Source organism: Neopsephotus bourkii, unplaced genomic scaffold (assembly GCF_033783945.1).
Source record: "Neopsephotus bourkii isolate Nb327-2 ecotype Australia unplaced genomic scaffold, CSIRO-AGI_Nbou_v1 NB_1624, whole genome shotgun sequence".
NCBI classification, from domain to species: domain Eukaryota; kingdom Metazoa; phylum Chordata; class Aves; order Psittaciformes; family Psittacidae; genus Neopsephotus; species Neopsephotus bourkii.
Genome location: NW_026902099.1, coordinates 245,724 through 269,422, shown reverse-complemented (window position 1 = coordinate 269,422; position 23,699 = coordinate 245,724). Strand labels below are relative to the sequence as shown.

The window sequence follows — 23,699 nt, the reverse complement described above, 5'->3', positions numbered from 1 at the left end:
TCATTAATTATAACTATAGGGAGACCATGGGGAGAGTAAGCCAGAACTAAAATACACTGCTCCCTTTGGAATACATGTCTCTCTGATAGTTATATTAAATATAATTAACTTTCTCCTTCTTCATTATTCTTTCATTTTTTACACCTGCAGAAATCTTCTGGTTTCTCTTCATTTTACTGATTCTACCATTATTCCAGATCATGTTTTCCATCTATTCCCATGACCAAACATTTCCAATTTGTAGTTTCAAATACGATAGTTTCAACTAACCTCTCATGACTTTCTCACAGTATAAGTCTACTACTTTCTTAATTGCTTTCAAAAATGAGACAACGTAAACCACAAAAGATATTTTAAACTAAACAGAAATGCATTATTTTTAAGGTAATAATCATACTATCAAATTCATTTAGTTTTTAAGATTCTATAAGTGTACTTTAAACATCACGAAATAACACATCTTTAGACAAATGGAGATAGAAAAAATGCAGAAATACACAGACACACAAAACAAACTTTAAAAATAGATAATTAAAATCCACATCAGTAATCAGATTTATACATTTAAACACATCATCCAATGCACTAAACCAAGACTTTTGTTGACAGATTTTTTTTAATATACACAGGGAATAAAAAGCCTTTCTCCTCAAGCACTCTTTAGCATACCTTGCAGGGAAGAAAAAAAAAAAATAAAAAAAAATCCCACCAAATAGAAGAGCTAGAAGTATGTACCTGGCTAATACAGACTTCCATTTGATAGACAGATCTGAGAGTCACCTGAACACCTCAAATGCTTAAAAGACTTACTTATTCTGATTACTAATGACAGAAGATTTGAGTTTCTTTTTTTCTCATGAAAATGTAAAATAATATTTAATATGTAGTACAGTAAAGATACTAGGCAAGAACAAAATCCATTTTAAGCTCTAAACTACCAAAGGCACTTGAAGACTTCAAGTAGGCACTTGAGGTAGATAGGGAGCAAGACCGTGGCTCTCCATCTGAAAATCAGTACAGAATCACAGAATGTTTTTGGTTGGAAGAGACCTTAAAGATCATGCAGTTCCAACCTCCCTACCACAGGCAGAGCCACCTCCCACTAGACCAGGTTGCTCAGACCCCCATCCAGCTGGGTCTTAAACACTTCAGTGATGGGGCATACACAACTTCTCTGTCCCAGTGTCTCACCACCTTCATGGTAACCACTGGTTTAAAAGAACAAATAAAACAAATAAAAAATCACATAACCAATGCAGCAATTGTTACAACCTCATACACTTTCTTGGACAGAATGGAAGTGCCTGGTAGTAGTAAAATGATGTGCAATAAACTTTCAGGATGAATAGAGACAATGGAGACAACCTGTAGTATAAGAAGCAATTCTGCTCACCAGTCAGCAGAAACAGAAGACAAACTAGTATAATTATGGTACATCAACATTTTTACAACTCACTCATTCAATCACAATATAAAACTAAATTAATGACACTTAAAGGTCTTGAAGGCTTCCTCTAGTAAAACATAGAAGGCAGCACACTCAGTAACTCAAACTGGATGTATATCACAGTGAGCTGAAACCAGTTACTACCAAAAATTTTCATTTAATTCTCTATTTAACAAGAAATCTGGTCATATACAGCAGCATCTTTAAGATAAAAGCTATTAATTCAAATAGTGGTACCTGGAAGTAGTTACTGCCAGTCATCTGATAAATCCTTTGCCAAACACCTAGCCTAACCTTTGAGATAATATGTTGGCTTCTTCCACAGTTGCTCTTAACAGCTATTCTCCGCTGCCAATCTATTGTAACTCCTTTAGACATTTTTTTAAAGCTTGTCAGCCAAACACAGATCAAAAATACAGCAACTGGTGCTTGCTATACTTTCAATGAAAATACTGCAGTATGATAATTAGTTATATCAGTGCTTTGAAACACTTAGGTTAAAGTGACAGCTTTGGGACGCAGCACAACAACTTAGTATGCTGATGTCACCTTGAAATTGGAAAAGCATTTTCTAACATGACAAGTCTGAATGACATGGATATTTTCTTCTGAAGCACATGAAAGTTCTTTCTTTTTACTCAAAGCCCTATAAAAATAATGCTGACCAAAAAAAAAAAAAAAAAAAGGAAGTTTGGGGTTTTTCTTTTTTCTTTCTCAAACACATTTTCCCCCTCTCTTCTCCTAAAGAAAAAGTTACTTTCTAATATAGCATAGTTTTCCTGTGAAGCTATATTCATAAGAAATCACATATCCACCATTTTGCATTTTGTCTTTTATATTTCTCTTATTACCATATTTAATTTGACTCAAAAAACCCAAAAGTTAGGAATAGCTTTTAAAACAGGGGAAAGCATTTTTCACTTTAAAATACTTTATTCATATAAACTGCATCAAACTGAATCAGATAAACATATCAGGGCGATTACACTGAAGAACTGGTCTTTGACAAATATATAATTTCAGTTTGGTTTAGAACATCATGCAACTAGCATAAGCACAAAAGAATAAAGAAAATACTTTCCCAAGTAAAAAGAAAATCAACTTAAACATTTACTTCCCTTATTTTCAAACAGAAGCTCTTATTTTCAAATGAGAAAAAATTTGAACTGAACTGTCATGTTGAATTATATTTTGATAATTGCCCACAGAAGTATGTCGAACACAGAACAGTTCAGAATTCAGAGAGCATTATCTAATTTAATAATAAAAAAATACCATGAATATCTAGACTGTAGATAGCAATGTTATAAAGCAATTCAAAATTCCTATTAATATTCAGCAAAGTCTACTCTTTGAAAATGACAAACTGTTTCAAATTAGACCAAAATAGTGACAGAGAAGCTTCATAAACTCTAGTAGATGAATACAACTATGACAGCTGTTCTTTCTCTCTTCTCATTCAAACTTGAATTTAGCTTGATAACTGGAGTATAAAGTTAATGCAACAGAGAAGTTCGTGTAATAATAAAACTGAAGTACTATTACTTTATTTTTCAATGTGTTTGTTTGTGGTTTTTTTCCTTCTGTTTCTTTTACAACATAAAACACTTTCAGTGTTCTGGTTTCATGAGTTGAATTCAGACACCCCGAGCAACTCTATTACCATAAAAACTTGACATATTTTAAGTTTTGCATCAACATGGCTTCCTTTTTGGTTTTCCCCCAAAGGCATCTTTCATATATGCTTTACATACTGTCCTTTTTTCATTCAGTATTCATATTCAAAAATTTATGTTTTAGTTATGTAGATTACTCTTACACCTTAGAATTTCAGGGTTTAAGGGTTTCTTTAGAGGGTGCCTGGTTTTTTTGTTTGGTTTTGCTATTTTTATAAACAGAAATTTGTAAGACACAGAGGAAGAAATACCATTACTCAAAATATTAATTTTCTCTGAGAGAACAAAAAATAACAGGCAATGAAGCAGTTGGATATACTTACTAAGATAATCCTAATGCTTCTTTTTCACTTCTGACAGCAGCTGTTAAATACAGCCAGAGAGTTTTAACTTTAATTAGGTTTTTTCACTTCAAATAGATAGAAACCTTTTAAAAAAAGTAACCACAAAAAAGTTGTAGTTAAAATATGTTAACTTTTCCCTGACAGTGAAGCCTACTTCGTCAACTAACAAACCCTTATGAACTAAATAATCAGCACTCTTACTACTATGCATCTGTCATCAAACTAAAAAAGGTATTTTAACACAGTCCACACTTGACTGAAACTTGTAAAATGTACTAGCTCATGAGAATAAGAATTTTGATTTTGCAGTTTGTGTGGTTGACCAAATCGACTTTCAAGAACTTAAGTTTGTTTCAAGGGAAACATGAAGATGACTGGAGTTATTTTCTCCATCCCATCAGTATGATATGACTTCAGACACTTCGGTTCTGAAAATCTGTGGAACTACTTAAAAAAAATTGAGATTATAGGAAAATATGACAGAAGTAATACTAAAAATAATTTTACATACAATAAGCAAAGAAAGGCAGCAAAGCCTAAGCTTTGTCACCTTTCAGGGGAACCTCCAGAGGTGGGGGAAAAAAAATTAATGCATCTATTTTTTTTTATTAGCCTTGAAGTTAAAGCTGGTACCTAGAAAACTTGGATTCGTAGTATTTGCTTATCACAGTTACTGATAAAAATTTGATCAGTCAGTCTCAAATCTCTCCCAATACAACTACTGGATGCACCTATGCATCCGACATTTCAGATGAACTGTTACAATTAGTTTGGAAATCTGACAGCATACTGAAGAGACTGAAATCAAAATTGAAATACAGAAGTAGAGAAGGATTGATTCTGTAAAACAGTATTGCCTAATCATAATAAATCATGGCCATTCAAAACAGTACTAGAAAATAAAAAACTGTAAAAAAGCACGTAGCCATACCCTACATGGATTTTGAGACGCTTTTACAAGTACTCTCTAATTTGCTAAGAAAAAAATAGGACCCTTTTCTGTCCAACTAAACCTGATTTGGAAATACTCAAATATGTAGCTCCACTGTGAAGTATAAAGAACAGTGAAATGAAACTAGAATAGGCAGGGTACACTGACCTCTGTTAACAGCAAATGGGACCTGGAGTAAGATTAATTCCATATAGCATATAAGAATTTAGTTCACACATTTCCAAGCCCTTTCTGGAAATTAAATACATTAATGAGTAAAACATACATAGTAATATATTATCACCCAACTACACCAAACAGTTTCTTGTCTTTGTGTGCTCAGCTGTTATCAACACCTTCTTAAGGTAACTATACTCCAAGAAATGCCAGAAGTGCTAATTGGGTTAGCACAATTAGCTAAAAATCCACTAATTAAATAAGTAAATCACCTCATTTTGACCAAAGCAGATTAAGAGAGCGCTTATGCAGAGAGATTCACTCGTATATTTGATACCAAATACCACTGACTTCCAGGAGGTTAAGCAACTAAGAAAAAAGAGTAGGGAATAAACTAATCAGTAGCAAGCCACACACAAAGTGCATACCTGGGTAAAGCTCAACTACATTCTTTAGGGCCTTTAATATTACAATTACATGAAAAAATAGTCCTCAATTGAAATAGTTGTATAACTCCAAGACACAGCAAAGTGCTCACTGAAGGATTAGTGAAACTGCAGCTAAAAAAATAGTATTTTAACAAGCTGAAAAATAAAAATAAATTTGTCTAAGTACATAACTAAAATAAATATCCAAACACATACACACAAAAAGATCAAAAGATTAAAGGCAATTTAGAATTAATTTATACCCTATTAATCTATTCTTGCCATTCCACAAGTCCTACGGACATATTTGCTCTCCTTCATGCTCTCTCATTCCCTAACCTTCCAAAAACTAAGCATAAGATGTCCTCTTAATACTATCTACATTTTCCTTACAGTTCTGTTTGCAGTGCCTCCAAATATACAGTTTTATTAACCAGCCCTAGGCACAGCAGTATATTATGACAAGCACTGCTAGCTCACAAACAACTCAAACAATTCACTGCTCACTATTTTCAAAATTCTCCTCCTTAATTAAAGACCATGGAAGAATGCAAAATTGTCTGATATCTTATCCCAATTAGGCCTGAAAAGCTATATTAAATATTAGTAAAGAAAATTACTCAGATATTGTGAATGATTTATTTTTAAGTAAAACATACATAAAAAATGAACAATTTAAAAATATAATCTAGCCAAGGCTTTTTTAAAGCACTAAAATTTAAATCTATATTTTTACCTCCTTTGATCCAATGCAAATCATCTGGAGGAATTTAGGGTTTTTCACTATAACTCAAATATTTAAATGAATAAAAAAACCCTGACAACTTTCTGAATTACAGAATATTCATGCATTTTAAAAGCGACTACAAATTCTCAGGATAAACAGCTTCTTCACAAAGATCAATTATATCAGGACTGTAAACTTCAGAATCTAAACATTGCAGTGCTTTAAAATGGGGAATTAGTACTTTCTGCACAAAAAGAATGGTTGAATTCCAACTGAGGAATCTGATAGGTGGCATAAAAGAGAAGACGTAAGTAGGAAATAAGACCCATAAAAGGGTCTCAGGAAGCTCCTAAATAAAGTAGAACAAGCCAAATCATAAGAAACAGGATAAAACACAATTTAGCTCCGCAAGTTGATTTAATAATGAGTTAAGACACATGCTGTCGGGACTGTCTTTCAGCACCTATTATTTCTAGCTTCTTTCCCACTGCAGTCACAGCCAGTGCTGCCACACAGCACAGGAGACTGGTACAGAAGAACCATGTCCTCTGCACTGCAGACAGGCACTAAAAGGGTCTATTGATTACTTGTGGACCTTTCTCACTTTTTCCATGTGTCAAAAGCAGGAATCATCAATGCATAAAATCAAATTCAAATGCTGGTTATCTTACTCATCACAGTCTTCTCTCTCTCCAGCTACTCTGCACGACAAGATATTTTCACTGGATAATAGATGGGCTCATCAACAGTGTAGAGTGGGGGCACATATTCCTAGAAAGTCAAAAAGTGAATGGCAATTATCTCAAAGCCAGCTAAGGCAATGCTGAACAATTTCTGCATCATGTTTATATATACGTATATGTGCATATACTAGATGTGTTGTAAGATGTGAAAGCAAAGAGTGATTCAAAGAGAATCGACAGTTAATTTAAAAGTTTCAGAAAGCAAAGCGGCTTGTGTTTGTTGCCAGTCTTTTACAGAGGAATACATAGGATGTTTTCTGGGCTTAGGCAGAAGATGTAATTGGGTTTTCAGTATATTCAATACTTGAATTCAAGAGTTTTATGTCAGCTTTCTTCATTCCTTGGCAACTCAAATCACACAAGTAACAATATTCCATTCAATTATCAAAGAATATTGCACAGAATATTGTTAATGTTTATGAGAATTTCAGTCAACCTCACTGGTATCATCATTATTACTATAAAAAATCATGGAAACTATTAAGAAGCAGCACTGAAACACGCCTTTGTATGTGGAAATTGCACTACTGATGATTTGCATTAAGGAAAGAAAATATAATGTGATCAAACGGAACCTGTGACACTGAATTTTCATATGACAAAAGAATGATTTAAATTATTTTGACTAGTTTTTCAGGCAAGTTTTACAATGTTTTAAAAAACGAGGAAACATTTTCTTCATACTTGCAAGAAAATGTTAAAATGTCAGTTATGCTTCATGTCAGTGCTTTCATGAAAATTTAATTTGTGTAAGTTTTATAAATCATTTCAAACAAATGTGTAAATAAAAACATTTTTATACGGTATTGCTCAAAAATGTATTTATTTAAACAAAGAAAAGTAAAATGGTAGAAGTTTGTTACAAAGTGTAATGCCAACCTTTTCAGAACAGCTCAAGAGCATACAAAGATAGCAAATAAAAAAATCTTTTCAGCTTTAAAACTGCAGAAACCCCTCGTACTCTTGAGCACTCCATCCTGGGAGGCTTTCCTGTATTTCTTTCATGGTAAACCAGAAGACAGCATGGATGATTCTATCAGTCTCTAACCACTTGAAGGGCCTGAGAAAGAGAGAAGCATCCAGTTAGTCCAGTTATAGCTCCTTGTTCAACTTCCACATTACCAAAACAATTTGTCATTCATTCAGTTTTGCTCAGTCTTTTCTAAGTAGAATAACTACATATATGTTACATCTTTTCCACCGTATCTCCTCAAAACCCCAATGCATGAGCCCTATTCATAATTCTCCATGGACCAGTGCATTGGAGGAACTGATTAAGAAGGTCTAGGTTTTTAGGTAGAAGTATTCAATATCTCAGATTAATTTATATACTGCAGCAATCATGGTTTCAGCTTGGTCTTGGAAATAACATACGTTAGACAAAATTTTACCTTCTAACACTATAAATATAAGAGAACTTCTAGCAGCTCTCTGGAGTCAGTGGGTTAATACTCTTTCCTCTCTGGCTTTACATACAGCATTCAACAGTTGGAAAAAAAATAATAGTTTTAAATTATTTGCAGTAAATACGCTGAAAAGGAAAGAATGAAGGTAATAACTAGTATGAAATCTCATTTTAAGGACAGGAAGCTGCCTGTAACATATGAAAGGTAATGGAAAGCTAAGCAAGGCAGCTACAGACAGATAAGTGCTTTTCGAGGACCAAAGAAATGTTATGTTCTCATAGGAACACAGGTCTGGGACTAAATCCCATCCCAATTCTGTTAGGATTTCAGCCTGGATTAATTATTTCTTAAAGTCATGCCAGTATCTACTTAAAAACACTAGGTAACAGAAGTTGCATTAAATGCCTTCTACAAAAGGATCTAAGATCACAAGAAAAATACTTACAAGAGTAACACCTTCCTTTCCAAAGTTTTCAGTTCATGAGTTCTTGTAGACATCCTCAAATTGACTTCAGCAAGAAGATTGCAGACAGTATCTGAATCACCATTCCAGTCTTCAGCAGCTTCATTTTCCTTCAAATTCTTTATCCAACATAGAATGATGGAATGCTAAGAATAGTATTTGTTTTATGCCACTGATTTCCCACTAACTGCTAATTTTCTCTTGACCCAACACTACTATGGGTCTCACAGTGATTTCAACACAGCCATTCCACTTAGCAATGGCCTGGCATGCATCCTTATTATGATGGTGTTTCTCTTGAGCTCTCATCTCCCTGGATGGTGAATAAATCCAGGTCCTCTCTGTGGTTCTACGTATACACACAAGGCCCAGTGAGTTAATGAAATACAGATGTACAACTGAAATGTCAAATGTAGTGAAGTGTAGCTGACTCCATGAGCAAGAAGCCTCAAGAAACTGTGCAGCACAACTCAATGACTGGAAATAATCTAGATCAACAGGAACTCAGGGCAACAGGATGGTGTACAAAGACAGCAACACATATACAACTTGAAATAGGACTTGCAAGCCAGTGCAAAATTTCCTTGTCTACATTTAGTCAAACACTGAGCAGTCACATGGTATATCTTACCTCATTAACAAAAACATCTTTGGAATTGCATCCATATTGACAAGATTACTTTTGACACAAACTAATATGCAACAAAGTCACAGAGCTTTCAGGAAAACTGCCCTCACAGTAATCAGCATTCCTTCTGCCAACATACGTTGTAACACTGCTACATCATGCAAGAGATTAGAAGTAAGCATAAAATAGTTTTCCCATACCACTAACTTTGAAATTCCAAGGAAGCTGTTATGTTATTGTGGAATAAGCTTATAGGACTAATTCCTCCTTCTTCTCATTTAGACCTGAAATTCCTAATTTCTCCTCATTTGGACCTGAGATTCCTAATCTGAATCTACTATATTTCAGCAAGGCTGGTTATCAACTCCTCTAAAATTTTCTTTAATTGCAGTTGTGCTTCTCCTGGCTTGCTTGCTTTGACAACCAAGTTCTATCTTGCTGAAGATATTACAGTATTCCATTTTCATCACAAAGTAGGGAACTAATGAGACATTCACAAATTACACTTTCTTACACTACTGGAAAAGTTGAAAGAATGCTCTCAACTTTCAATTCCTACCTTCAGTCACTTAACCTATTCCAAATGTGGGAACTTATGTGCCAAAATTAGGTACCTCAATCCACACTAATTCATCAAAACATCTATGACTTCAGTCCTTATAAACAAATCCACAAACCTACTTTGTGCCATTCAAATTTGAATGAAAAGGCAAGTAAATTATCACTTCCATACATGCCATTTCTATCTTCAAAAGTTCTTTAACAACACTTTTCCAAATAGTTTCTGGATGTCTTTAGCAGACCAGAAAGACTCCCATCACTAGGATAACTATGTCACATACTTGTCATGCAAGATAAAGGATTTAGGGCTCTCTCAGTTGTCATAAAGCTAAAAGAAACATGGCTTTGCTCCCACAAAAATATTTGACAAAACTGCAATTGTGTGTAAATGTTATCAGGATTTACTATCAGATGATCTAATCAGCACAGATTTATTATAATGGTGTTATTAATAAGAACTTATTAATCAATCTTTAATAATCCTTTAGGACCTCTTTCTCTTAATTATGATTAAATTATAAATTAAAAGGCATTATCATCACTTTCAGTAGCATGAATTATGACCCAAATGACTCAGAGCTGCAACACAAATGCTCCAGTTATACTGAAAAAAATCCACAAAAATCAATAGTTAAAACAATAAATAAAGCACCTTAAGGTACAAACCAATATTGACTTAAAAACAGAGTAAGAAATAAGATCCAAAATAAAATCTGAGGTAAATACAGAGTCTTATTAGAGTAAATATTAAATACACTAGTAGCTTCAACATTTTTGCTAGGAAACCTATGTTTCTCTGCATTTATTTCTACATATATTACTTAAGCATAATTAATAGTATGAGCTTTTAATCCAGCTATAATTTTACTACAAATCTCAAGATTTTTTAGGCACTTTGCAAATTTAATGTCCCCATTTCAAGTGTCATGCACACTCTTATTCATTCTAACCTGAAGGCATCACTCATTGTAACTACAAAGACTCAAATCAAAAAGCTATTTAAAGACATATCTTTCAAAGTTTTATGTCACTGGGGGAAGTAACTGCTATTAGCACTAAGCCAGGACCACTAATATATTGAAGAAAATACTGAAATTAGTATTTTCCTTATTATATAGAAATCTGCTCTTAAATAAGCTTTCACAATGCAGTTTTCTAAGTTCCATACATTTTCAGTGGCAAAGTACCTTTGACAGTTGTTAGGTTTTGAGTTTTGTCTTTCTTCAGTGGACACTTCTGGAGCAGTTATGCTTTCTGATATGAAAATACTGACAAACTGGCAAATACATTAAAATCAGCAGGGTCTCCAAATGTAAGTTGGTGGTAAAGACAAACTTATTTACCATATTAATTAAATGGTCTGTTTAACATGGAATATCAATTCTCTAATCACATCTCATTTGAACTTCTTATTTCAATTAACAACCCTAAAGTCTACTAGAAACCCCACTGTTCTAGGATCATTAAGAACATTTTCATTATCTGTCAAATGAGGGAGTAAAAGGCAGAAACTGCAAGTACTCTCAGGAGTAGGCCTCTACCCTACTTAAGAGATGATTAGGGAGAAAGCAGCAGTAGTTCTCATTAGTTGCTTAGCAATGAAATGTCCCTCTATGAAACAAGAAATTAACAAAGCAACAGAGGTGTTGCCATGCAAATGAGTAAATGGGCAGTCTATCATCTACTCAAGGATAATGTGTCCTTCATCGAATTTAATCAATCCCGATTAAGACACCAATGGGTATCTTGCATAGGGAAGGTAAGAAGAATCCAGTACCTACAGCCTCACTGAAGTAGCCAGGCAAAGCATCGCTCAAGTTTACATATAAGCATTGTGCATTTTCATTCTATGTCAGTATGACAAATAGAAATACAAGGAAAAGAGTTTTAAGTCAAGACAGATTAGCAGTCATTTTTACTGTTTAACTTTACTCTTTATATCCACAGTTATGTGGATATAGTTATACCCAAGTTATAATGAACTGTTGTTAACAATCAGCCAAACTCTTAATATTTATAAAGACATAAATACCAATCTATAAATTTAAGATAAGGGTGGTGTTCTTGCAAGAGGTGAGCATTTAACCAATATCTGAGTTTGTCAAACAACTAGTTTTCAAAAACTACACACACATATAAGGCCACAAACTCAAGAGAAATACAGCTATTTACTATTGTTACTAGTGCTGTAAGCCCCAGAATAGCAAAGTTCTCAACCAGAGAAATTTGATTACTGCTGCTTTAATTTTCAGACCCTAATTCCAGGTTGTTATTCTTTCAGTCACAGATCCATTTTAACGAGTTCCCTCCAATTTCCCTGCCATTCATTTGAAAGGTTTCCTTGTTTCCTATGCTGTTTTTTCTTGTTTTGTTTCATTGCATTGTTTTGGGGAGTTTTTCATTGTTGTTGCCTGATTTTGGTTGCATTTTTTAACCCCCTGATCATTTCATAGATACAATTCAGAGTTTCACAAGCAGTGTGAAACAGAAGAGAAAAAGGGAGAATAAAACCACCTATGAAGAAAAAAAATGCATCAGGAGTAGTGAACACTTGTTAACTACAGATTGTGCTTTCAGATCTGACCAACAAGAACACTGTCTGCAGCTTCTACAGAGGATTATTTGGTTAGGTTTTGTTGAGGGGGGAGGTTATCTGAAATAAAAACCTGAAGGAATCCTGAACTCCAGTGACTTAGGTGAAATCTGACTGCTTCTCAGTATATATTCAAAGGGAACTATATAGAATTAAAATCATAAAAGTATGGTAAGTTATGTATAAAAATATGACTAGCTTGTCCAAATTGTTATTCAGATTAAAACTAAGATACAGTTCCAAAACCCGTAGCAATTCATAATTCAGTATTAAGACAAATCTTACCTATATATTCACAAACGAAGACTACAAAAAAAGGAGTAACAAGATCATTTATGCCCTGAACATATCCACTGGCTGGATGACGTATTGCCCAGATAAACAAAATTCTTTCAAAGATCTGAAAAAGAGTTAAAGAACTATCAGATAATTTATCAAGTGATGAGCACATTTTAAGCACAACACTTGAAAATTATACGAGAACAAATTCAACATCACAGAACTACTAGTATAAAAACGTGCATACGAAAGCATAAATAAGCATCAGTATTCATAATTAACTTCCAGTGCTAAGTAAGCGCCTCAGATCTTCAAAAGGAAGCATTTTCACTGTATTAGTACATTAAAACCAACCTAGTACATAATTAATTTATAGTAGTTACAATGAAGTAGCACTTACTCACTGAAGCTTTTCCAAAAATGTAAAATACTTCTTTCCCGAAAAGAGAAATATTAGATCATTTTCTCATGACTTTTCACCTCTTTGAGAGAAGTATTTTATCAATATATCATTGTATCTACCCATAAGTAACAGAAAGAAGTACTTCATTTAGTTTAGTCTTTTTAATATTATACCCATAAAAGAGATTCCGTCATAGTTTGGCTTGTCCAGCACTGCAATGTGGGGTTCTAGATTTCAGAAGCAAGTATACTGGTTAACAGCAATAATAACAAAAAAAAAAAAGCTATCTGAAAAAATCAGGAAATATAGAAATAAGGCAACTACCTGCCTGAGGGTATTGCATGACATCACTACCTCAACTGTAAACTCTACCTTGCCTGAGATCTGCAAAAGCTCCTAAGGCCACAACCTTGGGGAGGACAGCATGAAAAGAGTACAGAGCAGGGAAATCACACAATTTATCTCTAACCCAATTTAGGTCTGTGACAACCTCTAGTTGTCCTCAGTTATTTGATTCTGAACATGCTACATGTCTTAAATGCTTCAAATAGGCACCAGAGTGAAAGCTGTTATGTGCTTTGCCCTAACTACAGGTACACAATCAGGTATAATCTTGCTGAAGCAAAAGAACGTTTGCTTTTCCCTGGAAGGTCTACCCAAGAAGCCAAAATGCAGCTAAGCAGAGAAAGGAGAGCTCAAACCAAACGACTGTGTCAGTCTTAAGATCAGGCCTCCAATACTAATAGAAAAATGAGAGACTTCAGAAGGACCCAAAGGAGATTGCACAGTTTGCTGCAAGCCCAGAAGTCAATGAATGCTCAGGCTTCAATAAAGCCAGTAAAAGACCTGACCTCAAAGGACACAACAGGGAGAAAAAGCTAGTATTATTTCTATTCAATCTCACTTTAAGTGTTTGCTACATTAAGAAGTTGACTATTCTAATTCAATTTTAAATAAGAACTTATTCTTTAGTTTAAAAGCCCTCTTGCAGTCATTTTCAAGTACAGAAGGATCTAGGCATATATGACTGCATCCAGGTGCATAAGAATTCTATCACAGGCTTCCCCATGAACTACATGAAGCTGAAACACATTTGCACTTTTTGGTTTGAAAGCAAATATCAACATTCACTATTCTCCCACAGGCTTTCTTTTAACAACCAGATTTCCTTAATCTCCAGGTTTTACATTTCCCTGGCATGCTGAAAATCCACAGAACAAGGGAAATGGTCAAGAACAATCAATATAAAAAGCTTTGGTGGGCACTGAAACACAAGAAGCCTTAACTCAGCTCATGTTTGATCCATTCCAGCTACAATTAAGATTCGGTTTTTGTGATTTCAGTTTTTGGGGCAAAGATCAGGCAGAAAGGGAGGTATTCATTTAGCAAAAGCTCTGCAAAAACCTCATATTCGTTAGCTAAGGTGCTTATCTCTTTAGCTATAAATTCTTCTGTGTGATAGTCCCTGTCACCTCATGCTTTTTAATATGTGCTGCATATTAAACTGAAAAAATACTAACCTGTGCAAACCGAGCAATAGCCAGTGGCTTTTCATCATCTATCAACAACTGTATAAAGACCCTAAGTTCTGCCATGTACTTTTACATGTACATCACATTTTACATAATTATGCCCTTATGAAATTGGTTATATCACATTTTTACTATTATTGAAAAACTGCAAATCAAGTTAGCTCACAGCCATCCTTCCTGCTTCTGTCAGTTGCTGTTTCAGTTTCAGTAACATTAGGTTATCGGTATTACCAGTGTTATCATCCTGTGTTTCACTTCAAATAAAGGACACATTTAACATATTGCAAACACAAATAACTTTTCTGAAAACAAATTTAAAACAGAAGTGACTAGAAAACCCTATTTAAGTAGTAATTATGTTGTGCAGTAGGCTAGATTAAAAAAAATCCTTGTGTGATGGCGTTACAAAATATGCACAGTGAGAAACAAACAAAAAAAAAAAAGTAATTCAGTAACAGCTATCAAAACACCCATTCTAAAAACCACAGAAACACTGCTTTTCATCAAGGCATGCCTCAAATCAAACAATGCTCAAATTTGTACCATCAACTTGTCCTTTCCTGAGAACCTGAAAATATACATAGTGTGCATTGCAAATTGAGCTGCTTATGGATTTCAATGCATTTCTAAAATCCAGGTATGAAAACTAAGGGGATGTGGCGGTGGTGTTTGGTTGGGGTTTTTTAGTTTGTTTGGGTTTGTTGGGGAGGTTATTTAATATTATTGAGCAGGAAGAATCATTTCATGATTGGCACATCATCTTTAATATCCCCAGATGCATCTAATCACAAATTCCACAGATACACACTAAAAGTGTTTTCAGTTTCTTACTCGTTTTCATAAAGTTTCATTTACTGTTCTGAATTGAAAAAAATGAGCACTGAAAACCTGAAAGGCAGATTGATTTAAGTTTCTATACAGCAGTCACCACTGTGTTCAAATAGGACTCATTAAAAAGGTCACTTTCCTTAAAGGTTTCCTTCTTGATTTCCAAACCAGCAGCAGAAACTGGAATTAGTTTTCTGCTAGGAACTGCTACATCTCATGTCATTACTGATCAATTATTCTCTTTTGAATTTAACTCTCATTCATGATAACAGCCAGAACTATATTTATATACATAAAGAGAAGAATCCATTAGCTTAACTTATTGCACCTAAACTCTAAACTTACAGACACTAGTCTTCCAAAGAAACCTGACTGAACTATATGGGGGAAGACCTCCAACTACACTCTCCCACTCTTTGAGGGCCCTACTACCTTCCTCTGACCCAGTATACACAACCCCCATAAAAAACAAACACTTCAAACAGATTTTAAAAGGAAGTTATTTCCACACATAAGACTCAAAAGACCTTCTTCTAAACTGAAACGTTTTATTACAGGAACCAAATTCCAAGTTCAGAAAAGAAATTAAAACATCTTCATTAATTCTAATGAAAAGCTCTTTGGGAACAGAGACTCAGATACCAGCAAGAACAAAAATCTTGGAATAGCAGCATTTGGAAATTGATGTCAGAAGACACTGTGAGGTTTCTAGATGCATTATGTTTCTGGTCTTTTCACTAGAGCTCTTCTTCCACCTTTGTCACCTACAGTCTCTTTACCTCATCCTAAGTGACATTCTTCCTAGTAGCAGTATCACCATTCTACATCTCTGTAGCATCAAAAATTGCTATATAAAAAAAAATCATAATACACACAGTCTTGTTAATTGCACCACCCTTTGAAACCTGTCTTTGACTTATACTCTGATTCTCTTCTTTATGACTCTTGCCATCACACCTTAAAAAAGAGGGGGTAACTGTTGCTCATCTGGGCCCAGCAACACCTTCTCCCTCTCTTGGAGTCAGGTCTTGGAACAGTGCAAAGCCCCTGTTTGCATTGAGCCCTTGGGCGCAGAAAGGGTTTCCCTGTGATAAATGATTAGGCTATGCTAGCATAAGGCGCCAAAATCCCATCAAGGGAGAGGAAGAAACAAGGAAGAAGTTGGATGTTACAACCCTTCCAGCATCGTTTGCACTAGTCATTGTAAGGTGACATCAAGCCAGTTAGGCTTGGCTCTCTTTGGATCAGAAAGTGAAGGCAAAGATATAGGCAAGCCTACCCCCATCAGCAGCCCACACATACAGTCAGGAGATCAGAGAGCAGTGGAGCTCTAAAAACACCTAACACATGAAGACCCTGAGACCCTGTAAAGTTCAGTACCAATGGATCACTAGAAATTAAATCAGAGCTTTTCTTTATAGTTGAAATGCTTCCTAGATTTCCCATTATCCCACTTGACTGCTGCCATACACCCTTTTCACGTTCTTATTTTTCTGTACCAACATCACTCACTGCCAACTGACAAAATATTATTAAAAGACACCTTTACCATTTCTTTACTATGAACTAGGGGGAAAAAAAAAGGTGTTAGAGAAGAAGTAGCACTCTTGTACAATGCATGCATCACACTGATGACAAGTATGTCTTTCTATGTTATGTGGCTCAATTAGGCTTGTTTAGTGACTCAATTTACTAAACATTTAAACTAAAAAAATGTAAGTATGATCAGCAGCAAGCAGGGATACTGGGCTGTATTCAGAAGACTGAATTCAAGGAGCTGTATACATGAAATAGAATTCTTAGTATTGGGAGATAATTCAATGTCACAAGGGCAACTGGAGTTTTTAAAAAGTATGGATTTAAAATATGTTTCTTTTATGGCAATGCTAAAGATGCACCTGTCCAATGAAACATTAGGAAAGCATACATTTGGACAGGTTCAACAAATAGCTACGAATGAAAATAATGTTAATTTTAACAAAAAATATATTTGCAAATGAGATGCCAGTAAATCGCATTAAATGACTATGCAACCTGAAAATTGGTGTTACCTGCAAACAGACAACTAAAACCAAAAAATACCTAATAATTTCAAGTGTTTAATGATGCCACAAAGCGAGCCAGAACTGCATGCCAGACTCAAACTTTGTTTAGTATTTGCTATTGAAGTTTCATCGACATACTGAAAGTTACTTAGCAAGAATTTACCTAGACACAGTATTTCTTTTTTATTTCAGTTACTCCCAAGCAATAAGAGAAGTGTTTTACTCTGGGAGGATCTACTAGTTTTGAAGCTGACTGTCAGCATTTTCATTAAACTAGCCTATTTTCAGATTAACTACAGTTCAGCTATAAAAAGAAAGAAAATCTCCTTTCAACTGTGACTGCTTATAACAAATACTGCACTATATTTTCATCACATTACCATACTCTCCAATGCCCAAATAAATCCTTTAGCTCTAAGTTACTCATTCAACCAAAAAAGGGTTTGTAACTACCCTGGAACTAATTCTTTTCAATTACATTTATGGGATACTTCTCCCAACACACTAAGTATTTAACAAAATTACTCATAGCAAATGTTGGAAAACCTTGACCAAATCTTCTCTGATTATCAGCATAAGTTTACTCTAACATTTCTAGATGTACTGTTAAAAAAAGCAGATATCCACGGTAAATACAAAGCTGTGTCCATACAAACTATTATCAAGTTTGCATGCACTCTAAAGAAATGTATTAACCAGTCCAAGATTCCACAGGTTTCTATTTCTGACAATCTCATCATTTTACTAAATATTATTTTACTTCAAATAATCTCCAGTAAGAATATTTTGTCTGTTTTAGTATCATTTTAAAGCCACTTGAGTTTTCATCCAAATAATTTGGTTAAAAGAAAGGATATAAAATATATTCTTCAGAAGACATTTACCTGAAATTTCTAGTTTAAAGTCCTTTTGCTTTTTTTTTTTTTTTTTTCAATTGTTCAGCTAATTTTTTACATAAATACACCATCTAGCAGTCATTCCTGAGGAAGTGTTTCGTACTTTTCAATCTTCCTTTAAAAAACAGGAATGCACAGATTCTTACTCCAGGCAAGTTAAACAGCTTCTAGCTTTTCCTTAGCTAAAACATGAGGGAGAAGAAAACCCAAAGTAATTTTGAGGCATTTTCATCTAAACTGAAAGTTACAAAACCACGATCATTGTACCTGTGAACCACAGTCATACACAATTTAAGACACACATGATCTTCATGGAAGCCTTAAGAACAGATTAATCTTGCAACACAGGGAAGTAAAAAGCTTATCCCAAGAAAGCCACCAGTTTGTGTTGAATGCAAATACAACTTCAGAATAATTTAAAAGACTACTGCTGATACAATACAAGTAGTTCTTTCCTCTTAGAAGTATTATTCTTCTTTCTGTAGCCCTTTCTGCATGACAAAATAGTCACTTCTGATTTCATTCATTGGCTCATTTCTATATACAACACTGACACTGATCTTACTAATCTCTTTAATAGTGTATTTCTTGCTGGTATTGTTTCCCTTTTGTCCCCTATTTTTCTTACTTTAATCTTTTTAATCATCCCTAGAATAGCCAAGGTAAAACACCACTGTGTAGAAAACATAAGTATTTTTATAACATTTTCTTTCAAGAAACTGTAATAGGCTATTTCTTCAAACTAATTTCTCCAACACAGGTGGCGAAGTGTTTCCATTAAACAAATAACTGCTAGAGCAGAAAAACAGATGAAAGCTAGTTCTGCATTTAACTTCTCTATCATCTAATGAACTATCCAAAGATGTTCTATATGGCTCTATAATGATACTAACAGAATTTACATGGAAGTACATCTGAAGATCTAACTAGAACCATTAGAAAGGAGAAGGAATTGAAAAAGAAGAAATAATTGAAAGCAGATAATTCACACCATCTACACTATTTATGATCTATATAATTTACAAAGTCACTATGGTATTCAATTACCAAACAAAATAGACCAATTTGATTAACATATTTACCATTAATTGATGTACATTTACTATACTGGTGAAGAGCTTAAATAGTGTGCTCAACATATAAAACTTAAGGAAACAAAATGAAATAAGGAACACAAAACCAGTCATGCTACAAATTCACAAAAAGAGAACTTCCTAAGAGGAAAACTCTGTGATAAGAACTTTCAGACTTCAATGATTTTGACAAATATATAGAACCATGGGGACTATGCTCTGCATTACTTCAAAACACATGATTACCAAAATACAGACAGGAAGAAAGGAAAAAAAATGAAACTCAAAGGCACAATACCAAAGAAAAAAACCTGACAGATTCAATGCAAAAGATTAATGATATGCCTTTACTTTTACTACTTATATTTACACTATTCTTAGCCTATACTCATATAACCTTTTTTTTTTTACTTTAAGCTAGTTCTGAAGTTAAAATTGCAAGCGTTGTCAAATTAATTGTTAACCAGTGCTGTTACATCAGATTCATTAATAAACTGATATCTCAAAAAAAAATAATCTTTAGATATCATTCTTACCTCTGTTACTTTGGGCTGAAGTCTTAAAACTTCAGGACTCATGCGTGGGATATCTATATGGATCTAATTAAACAGAAAGAAGAATACTGTAAAAGGAACCAACCACAAACCTTTTAAACAACCCAACAGTTAAAACAACTTTTTAGTTTTACAGTATTAGCTATAATGTCATTGAATCACTGTTTTTGGAATAACATGGATTTACTGTATTTCAAAACATACAGCCACATCTTTAAGTTATTGTTAATCAGTGAGGTAAAATAAAGAATGAAATGCCCATATATTTTGTTTTCACATTTTAGGATTCTTACATCACATTTTGATCATTTGGAAATTATAGTCATTTGGGTAATACTTGTAACCTGGGGTATTTATGAGTAAATATAGACTACTGCTGCTGTAAAGACATGTTCAGTTGATACTGTCATGGAATCGTAGAATCATTTAGGTTGGAAAAGACCTTTAAGATAAGGACTAACCATTAAAAGGTGAAAATAGAGTTTAGCACCTATTTTATGTATTTGACAATTACTTAAGAAGAGAGCCCAAATATACAACTTTGCAAAGGAGTTTTATGCAACAGAATACTAGCCTGATTATTCTGGGCTAGATACACAAGTACCTTGTATTAGTTATGCTATATACTTGTTGCCAACAAAGATCAGACTTGAAGCTGAAAAACTCTGCTTCTTCTGTCTTAAAGAAGGCTAGGTACTATTGCTTACTCCATACTTAGTAATACAAAATAAGTATGGAGTATTCATTAACTTGAAGAAAAGTTATCTGGGCAGGCAAGAAAGTTTGACACAGCTATAGTTATTTTCATTGCACTTCATAAATAGTTTCAACTTCTTAAGCAGAAGTATGAAGCCAGTAAAAAAAACAGTCACTGTTACACTCCCTGTCCATTTTCACTCAAATCAAGGAAGGTCTGAGCAGGAGATGAAAGATTTGAAAACCCTATTACTAAACAAAACAATGACAGCACTGAACAGCAGTGCCACACAGCCTGACTAAAGCCGAAATTAAAAGAAATCCACTGTTTTGAATTTCAGACCAAAATAGGTAATATTTTTGCTCCGGAAATGTAAGGAAACGATTCATTAGAGAGCTGTCTATCAAGTATTATTTAAAAAATAGAGAAAAACAGTGGCAAACATAAAAAATATCAAAAATAATCTCTAAGTTCTTTAGAAGATAACCTGTAAGTAAAAGTCACTTCAATAGGTGTTCTACCTGTCTATAGGTATCCTGGTGATTTTCATCATTTCTGGAATCATAATATTGTTCAACAAATGCAAAATACTCTTTGCGTTTTCTTTGTAAAGTGCTTTCTCTTCTGTCCACATTTGCAGGAAGATAGCCCTGAAAATAACAGTGAAAAGAAAAGGATATTATTTTTTGCCTTACAAAAAGCACTACTGGTATTTGACTATGTGTGACAGGAAAGCTAATAAACTCACGCAGTGTCATGCAGTCCTACCTGGGTCTGAATAATCCTTTAGTAAATCAATTTTCTAATAATCCCAACTGATGCAAAAGTACAAACATCTTACTAAAATCAGGTTTGTTTTTTTGGGGGGGAGGGTGGAGTGGTTGGTTGTTTGGGGTTTTGGGTTTTTTTTGTTTTATTAAGTGAAAAGTTTGAAGTTTTTCCAGCTTTAAAAAGCAATTTCTCTCCAAGAATTCTAAGATTACGTTTGCTTCCTGAAGACAAAAGTTCAAAACAAATAACTTGAGATAAATGCAACGCTATATGAGTTCATTTATTTCTACATTTCTATATGGCCGTTATTAGAGCAATTTTAATGATTTTTTAACAAAATGCATATTATGTCAGTAGCCTCCAAGTAAGAATGATATACATTAGCAAATATGTTTAAATTATGGTTACATCTGTAATACAATGGAGTATTAATTCAAAAGCTTTAAGACATTCTAGCTACTTTATTTCACTGTTTCAGATGAGAAAAAAAAATTAGCTCAAGCTTTCATTTCATCTCAGGAGGTTATTAAGTTTCATCACAAAAAATGACTCAACAGCACCAGCGACTGGGCTCTTAGATGTAAGAGCACGAGCTGTACGTTGCTGAAAGCAATTTATAAATACTATCTTATTTTGTGTAAAGTACGGACACACTAAGGCAGTTGCATCAGATAATGCAACAACGTATAATCCTGCTTAAGCATAGAATTTATGTGAATGGTTTATCATTGAACTCAGATATATCTAAAAAAAAACAACTTTCCAGAAACAAAAAACAATCAGTTCTAATTTTCCTCTTTTGTCATGTCTGATCACCATTTCTGCACCACAGACAACTTGCCATCTAAAATAAACCAAGCAACTCAGCTTGCCATTTTAGCATTTTACAAAAGGAAGTATCATGAATGCTATTAAATGGTCAGTTAGATATAAAATACACTTACTAGAAACACCATTATTCATGTAACTGGCTACAAAAAAGATTTCTGAATATTCAGATATATTAAATGCTTTCTTGCAAGTAGCTTGATTTCAAGCAATACTGATATCCTCTAACAATGCAATAAAGAAAGCTAGTTGATATTTTACATAGATGGCAGTCCTTTAAAAATACTTTGCGTAAGAATCATTCTAAAAACAGGTGGCTTTGAAAGAGATCTGAACATCCAAGACCATATTAAAAAAACCCTAATAATCATACTAATCACTATTCAAGTCAAATTAAAAGATTTTACCAATATTAGAAAAGTTCTCTTGCGACAACAGCCATCACCATACCAATGGTAATTGATAAAACAGAGAAACTAAACTTATGCAAGATTTAAGTTCCCTTAACAAAATAATCCTAATCTATAAAGAAGTACAGCATATATATTTGCACTTACACAATGAGCCCTAGCCACTGCAAGTAACTAGCAAAATGCTGCGCATTTAACTATAAAAACAACTATCTTATTCACTCCTAAGCACTAGAAACAAAAACGGAAGTGGTAAACCCAACATACTATAATTGCTAATTATACAATAAAATTAAACAATCCAAGTATATACATTCCATTACTCTCCTGCATCTATCCCATTTCTATAACTTCTCTTTTGCTCAACGTTTAGAGAAAAATAAAAATTACACTCCATACTAAAATGCTAATAGATTTTTGAAAGTATCTCTATATAAAGTCCTCCTAATCCAACGGGAAATCATCAGCAATCTGCTACACCACTTAGATACACAGAAGTCTGCGGGGCCAGATGGATCTGCCAACAGTACAAAGGGAGCTGGTGGAATGCTCACTGAGCCATTTTTCATTATTCATCAGCAGTCTTGGCTAATTGGCGAGGTCCCAGTTGACTTGAGGTTAGCAAATGTAACACCCATCCACAAGAAAGGACAGAAGGAGGATCAGGGGAACTACAGGCCGGTCAGTCTGACCTCAGTGACAGGGAAGGTTATAGAGCAGATCACCTTGAGTGCCTTCACACAGGATGTAGAGGACAACCTGGTGATCGAGCCCCATCATCACGGGTTTATGAAAAGCAAGTCCTGCTTAACTTACCTCATATGAGTTTACAACAAGGTGACCTGTTTAGTGAACAAGGGAAAAGTTGTGGATGTGTCTACTTAGGCTTTAGTAAGACCTTTGATACTGTTTCCCATAGCATTCCCCTGAAGAAACTGACTACTCATGCCTGGAACAGTCATATTTTTCTCTGGTTAAAGAACTGTCTGGATGGTCAAGCTGAATGGAGCTAAATCCAGTTGGTGGCTGGTCACAAGTGGTGCTTCCCATGCTCAGTACTGAGGCCACTCCTGTTTAAGTTTGTCAATAACTTGGATGAGGGGATCAAGTGCACCCTCAGTATGTTTGCAGATGACACCAACTTGGGTGGGAGTGTTGATCTGCTGGAGCATAGGAAGGCTCAAGAGAGAGATCTGGACAGGCTGGATCGATGGGCCAAGGCCAACTGTATGAGGTTCAAGAAGGCTCAGTGCCAGGTC

General features: G+C 34.4%; 1 protein-coding gene and 2 long non-coding RNA genes across 5 annotated transcripts in view; 1 reads left to right on the top strand and 2 right to left on the bottom strand.

Moving 5' to 3' along the window:
* LOC133222823 (uncharacterized) overlaps positions 1-23,699 on the top strand; it is a 252,588-nt gene that overhangs the window by 131,760 nt on the left and 97,129 nt on the right. Inside the window, exon 2 of the long non-coding RNA XR_009728384.1 lies at positions 18,479-18,488. This is a non-coding gene — a long non-coding RNA (uncharacterized LOC133222823). The remainder of the gene's footprint in view (positions 1-18,478; positions 18,489-23,699) is intronic.
* The window catches only part of TBC1D22A (TBC1 domain family member 22A), a 165,999-nt gene that overhangs the window by 112,090 nt on the left and 30,210 nt on the right, over positions 1-23,699 (bottom strand). For all 3 annotated transcript variants that reach the window (XM_061372891.1, XM_061372893.1, XM_061372894.1), the window contains 3 exons: positions 20,953-21,081; positions 19,717-19,779; positions 12,410-12,524 (listed from right to left, as the gene is read on the bottom strand). In XM_061372891.1, the coding sequence (XP_061228875.1) occupies positions 12,410-12,524; positions 19,717-19,779; positions 20,953-21,081 (307 nt within the window). The remainder of the gene's footprint in view (positions 1-12,409; positions 12,525-19,716; positions 19,780-20,952; positions 21,082-23,699) is intronic.
* Positions 6,754-9,219, bottom strand: LOC133222822 (uncharacterized). Its single transcript, XR_009728383.1, has 2 exons — positions 8,325-9,219; positions 6,754-7,533 (listed from the first exon to the last, which is right to left on the bottom strand). It is a non-coding gene; the product is annotated as an uncharacterized LOC133222822 (long non-coding RNA).